This window comes from Apium graveolens, chromosome 3 (assembly GCF_009905375.1).
Source record: "Apium graveolens cultivar Ventura chromosome 3, ASM990537v1, whole genome shotgun sequence".
NCBI lineage: Eukaryota > Viridiplantae > Streptophyta > Magnoliopsida > Apiales > Apiaceae > Apium > Apium graveolens.
The window spans coordinates 60,568,711-60,574,467 of NC_133649.1; the positions used below are offsets into that span (position 1 = coordinate 60,568,711).

The 5,757-nt window shown below is 31.4% G+C and overlaps 1 protein-coding gene across 1 annotated transcript; it reads right to left on the minus strand.

The window, feature by feature from the left end:
• Positions 1–4,440: 4,440 nt before the first annotated feature.
• Positions 4,441–5,527, minus strand: LOC141710732 (chitinase 2-like). Its single transcript, XM_074513266.1, has 2 exons — positions 5,448–5,527; positions 4,441–5,347 (listed from the first exon to the last, which is right to left on the minus strand). Exons 1-2 carry the CDS (start codon positions 5,515–5,517, stop codon positions 4,524–4,526), a joined length of 894 nt encoding a protein of 297 aa, XP_074369367.1. The 5' UTR covers positions 5,518–5,527; the 3' UTR covers positions 4,441–4,523.
• Positions 5,528–5,757: the final 230 nt, after the last annotated feature.

Sequence of the window (5,757 nt, forward strand, 5' to 3'; positions counted from 1 at the left end):
TTACTCTCGCCAGTGAGCAATGGTACCTCTTCCTTCAGGAAGTGATCCAGATGCAACGTGGTCAGATAGAAGTGCATCTTTTGCTGCTAACGTTTGAAGTTCGTTCCGTTGAGCTTCTCAGGTTTTTCAGCGTGTGCAGCAGACACAGTTGGCATAACAGGTGCAACAGGCACCGCATGTGGGACGGATGGTTCGTGCGTCTGTACTGCAGGTGTATGCATACCAGTAGGCACCGTAGGTATAATCGGAGAAGTAGATCCTGCCGATATCCGTCCAAGAGGAACACTAAACTGCCCAATGACAGTGTGTCCCACAGGCACATATCCCGAAGGCACATGTCCAACAGGTGTTTGACCCCCATCAGATCCTACGATATGTGCGTTAGGGTTAATCGCCTGCTGGTGAACCCCATCAGATCCAGCGATCTGTGTGTTGGGATCAGCCATCATGTTCATCAGGATTGTTCACAGTTTGGTTTTCCATCGATCTGTTACTCAACAAAACAAGTAGATACAGATGTATCAGTCATAGATGTATAAAAAAATATATAGCTTTAAGATTGTGAGTATAATCTGCGAATTAATACATATAAATCAAACAAGTGTGTGCGTGAGTAAACGAAATCAAACAGAGAAAGAAAGGATATAAAACAGAAGAGAGATCCTCGAGTATAGTTGAAACTGTCTCCTTAAAGCTATTTCGCCTCTCACCGTATGTGCGAGTCGATAGCCACCCAGGATAAAACGAGGTAGCAGCGACGTTACGGATAACGAGCACCTTCACCGAGTTTGAACGGGCACGGATCTATCACCGACAGAAAGAGAGGTAGGGTTTGTGTTTAGGAGGACGGCTGTATATTTTTGAGTGAGTAAACCCTAAACCCTATAACGAGAATATATAGAGTTAGAGAAACGTGTGCACTACTACTCTTATTTAATTAAACGCGTTAATTAAATTTAATTCGAGAGTCAATTATTATCCGTAATTGAATCGAATTATAACTGTCAAATCAATTCATATTCGTATTTTTATAAAAATAAATACCGAATAATGAATATTTATTTAAGAGCCCAAGCCCAGTGGAAATTAGCAAAACTAGTCCGTGATTATTCGGGCCAATTTTCTGCTACATTCGTGTCCGCACGTCGCCACACGGGCAAGCCCGAAGGCTTCGCAAGCCTCGTATTACCCTTCAAAATCCCACAATTTGCACCCTTGCGTGCGCACGTAGGAGATGGAGCAACACCTTAATAACACTTTTAGACACTACTAAAGTGTTGTGCTATATAAAGAAATGGAAACCCCTTTTCCTTTTCAATATGGGATACAAGTTTATTTACAACATTTCCACCTTCAAGGGACCAACTTTAGATGATCACATCTCATTCATCCCTTAACCATTTTGAGTGTTTCAAAGTGCCTCGGAAAGCTCTCACGGAGGAGAACATACTCCAAGCGTCACCCACTCAAGAACGACTCAAAATGACTTGATAACGTGTGGCTCAATAACCACATTTTCCAACATTTTCCAACATGAGATCCACAAAGAACTTAGTTAATTATATAACAGAAAACACACACATATATACAATTATATTAAAAACGAAACAATTAAAAGTTTGATTTGTAGTCGTTATCGTCATACTAATTATAGTAATATTTAAAATAAAACAATATTATAAATAAATTATTATTTACAATATAATTATATAAATACAAATAGAATTGTAATATGTCTAATAGTTTTGATTTAAACGAAATTATATATGATATTAAATAAAATTATATTATTGATCCAATCCTAAATAAAAAAATAAAAAAAATTACGTACAATTACTTGAATTTGCAGTCTCAGATTAAAATAAAACAATAAACAATGATAAAAATTTGAAAGCAAATTTGTTTGGTCGATATAATGTCATCAGACTAAAACAAAAAATGAACGAGCTAAAATAAAATAAATTGAAAGTAAATTCGTTTGGCAGATATAATGTCATCAGATTAAAATAAAATTATACGTGTTATTAGTTCAGTCTAAAACATAATAATATTCATTCCGGGCTAAAATGAAATTAAACAAAAAATAACTGTTCTGAGACTAAAATCAAGATTTGCTAACACAAGCTAAAATAATATAATAAATACTACCGATTTAACTAAAAAAATATTTTATTAAACTGAGCTACAACATAATGCGTTGGTCGATATAATATCATGAGAATAAAATAAAATATATTATCTATTTGACTTAAAACAAAATAATATTTAACCAGAGCTAAAAATAAAACTAAAAATAACTAAATTTAATTAGATGGTTGATATAACGGGTTTAAGGCTAAAACAAAATAACGTATATTATTAATAAACACTAAAGCTAAAATTAAATTCAAACTAAAGGTAATTCTTATATTATTGATTCATGTTAAAATAAAATTAAAGTCTTCCTAATTCGTTGTTAGGTATGATGTAGGCTTAGGATTGCGGGATAATTGTGATCCGATCCTAATAGTCGAAATATTTAAAGTTTAATTGCAGAACTGTGTGTAAAATATTTAGGTTTATAAAATTACAGTTTTTTTTCAAATTCTATAATATCCAAAACTATTTTAATATAATGAAAATAAAGATGATTCCATAGTCATTATAATTGCGTTGAACTAAAATAAATCAATACATGATATTCATCCGAGCTAAATAAATTATACAATCGATTCATGATAGATCAAAATTAAAGTAAGAAAATTATTATACCAACTAAAATAAAATAATATGTACTTTTATTCGGGTTAACATAATTTTTTTTATTATTGACACATGAACTTTTTATTATTGATCCGGGTTTAAATAAATTAAATAAAAATAAATTTGAATATAGTTAGTTAGATTTGTTCGGTATACCAAAGTAAAGATAATTCGTTTACTATTGATTTGAGCTAAAATTTATATTTTAATTAAAACATAATTATCTTTTGTAAACACATCTATGAATTTCAAAAAAACTAAATCTTTCGATTAGTAATATTTTTTTAAAAACTAAAATTTTACTAGATTATAAACATACATATTTAAAATAATTATTAGTAATTTCTAATAAATAAATTTCAGAGTTTAAAATTTTCATTTCAAATTAAATTCAAAAATTATATAATATTAAATATAATCCGTGCATCACATGGATTTGAGGCTTGTATATACATATATACAAGTTTAATCATTTGTACCAAATTAAATAAAATATTTTTTATATTTTGTACTTAAATGAAGTGTTTATTAATATATATTATTGCCGTTTATGATTTTGTTCATTTTTCAATTGATAAATTAGTTGACAAGTCATGAATCAATCAGACATAATTATCCGTTTATGATTTTTTGCATTTTCACTTGATAAAATGGACAAGTCACGAACCAATAAGTAAAGTAGTCCCCAGTATGTAATCGCCAGCCTATTCGCGTTGGTCGTCATGACCTATACCATTCTAACAGTTTCTGCTTGTCAGTTACTGTATTTGTTTTTCATATCTGTCTCTAGGAGGCAGAGCAAAACCAAACAAAAACTTAGAAACTGAATCAATAGACCGAATAGTTCAAATCATACATATTTTAATTTTATATTATATATTTTACACATATTTTAAATTTTTTAACTATAAATCATAATTTATAATTATATTTATACATTTCTAAAATTTTACATATCACTTTACTTTAATTATATTTTAGATTTTATAATTTTTGATTTAAAATTTTAATACAATTTTATTTTTTAAAAAATTCGGTCCATTTATCAAATTATTTCGGTTCGATTCGGTCCGGTCCATAATACAATTTTGACCCGATTCGGTCCAAAAAAAATTGATTTTTCGGTTTATTCCGGATCGAACCAACCGAATGATCAGCCATATCTGTTTTCCTTTATGTTTATTGTTTTTGTCCATTACAAATATCAGTACAATAACATATTCACTTTATAAAAAATATCAGTACAATAAATCTATTCATAGATCTTTCTCCAGTTTATAATTTAATTTAATGAATTGTTCAGTATTCAACATATTTTTATAGCTTATTTAGAAAGATGGATATAGACAAAAGAAAGTAGTATATATAGCTTCCAATTAAACGAATGCAATTATAAGAGCCAAAACCTCAAAAAAGATGAGTAGTTGCATTTCTGAGAAAGTCGGCTTTGGTTCCAAGCCACATATGACTCCCAATTCTGCCGAATGATCATCAACTTGTAGTATATAATTATTATGAAGTTCTCTGTTCTAATTTTCCTTTGTAGATATAGAAATCAGTAATAATGAATTAAGAAATCACTAAACTCATAACACAGCATAGCTAATGTAAATTAACAAAACATAAACAGATGTTTTTATTATAAAATAATATAATACAAATAACGAATGTTATTTATGTTTTACAGGAGATGACGATTCCAACATTAGAACACTTGCTACGAGGTTCATGTCAATGTCATACAAGCCATCAAACTATATAGATTTGAAAAAACAAAGTAATTATCCAATATTTGTAGAGTTGAGCAAGAAAGCTTGTGAGGTTCGTTCATAATAGTAATCATCAGAGCTAGAAGCATCAGCTGAGAAGATCATAACCCCATTAACCTCGAAACCATTATCCTCCAAAAGTGTCAAAGCATCAAAAAATGCATCCCCTTGAATTCCTCTTCCTTCCACTTCATAACTAGGCAACAACTTTTCTTTATTAAACTGTTGAGATCTAAGTTCAAAAGCTTCCAAATACGCTTTCGGACTTCTCACCTTGTCGGTGTAAAATTGATGGTTCACATAGTCAATAACATCACCATAGTTTTCAAACAACTCTATATATGGCAACACGGTGAGATGATATGGTGCGATTGTTGCCACAGAAATGACACTTTGGTTCTTTAAGTAAGTTATGAGCTCACCTATACAATAGGCAAAACTTTCATTATGCTTCGGAAAATTTTCGTAGTCTATGTCAATGCCATCGAGATGGTAAGTTGTGACGAGAGATTTTAGAGAGGTGAATGCATTGGTGATCCAAAGCTGACTGTCATCAGGGGTGTACCAACGGAGGACTTTTGATCCGATGCTCCAACCGGAGAGGCTAGCAAGGGCTTTTACATTCGGATGGGCTGCTTTTATAGCTTGGACAGAATCAGGGGTTAGAGTTGATTCCCAGTAGGGTGAGAACTTGCCATTCTGAGAATTGCCTGACGAATCAGAATCAATTGCAAAACTAAGAATGAAGTGAAAATCAATGCCTTCATCTATCGGAACATCATCGAATGTTACTGGAACTCCTGTTGCTCCAATGTACTCCATCATCACTTTTGCATCTGAACAATCCAAAAACATTAACTTGTTAACTAAACACAGTAACATCAGAGTAAAAAGGTAAAGTACGCATAGAAAATTTTAAATATATGTGTATCTTACCGCAGCAGCTTAGTTGTAAAGTTAGCAAGAAAGCAATGACATGAAGGAGAGTGAGCTGCATATTCGCCATTTTGTGCAGATAATCGGTGAAATGGTACGTCTACTTAATGTAAAACATGTATACTAAATTTTTTTGCATTGCTCTTTGTCGAGACTGTTACATCAAATGTGAATACATGGGCCAATATGGAGAAATAAACAATGTTTACAACATTGCCGTTACTATTATGTTGATTGCTCTTTTTTTTTGTCTCTTAGGAAAGAGGCTCACAACTGACATCAAATACTATGCAAACTTAAATTGTAGACA

What these genes read in the sequence shown, in the direction of transcription:
- LOC141710732 (XM_074513266.1), bottom strand. Translation starts at nt 5,517, where the DNA reads ATGGCGAATATGCAGCTCACTCTCCTTCATGTCATTGCTTTCTTGCTA. An exon ending in TTTACAACTAAGCTGCTGCG is followed by an intron (nt 5,348 to 5,447) that starts GTAAGATACACA and finishes TGGATTGTTCAG; the next exon opens with ATGCAAAAGTGATGATGGAG.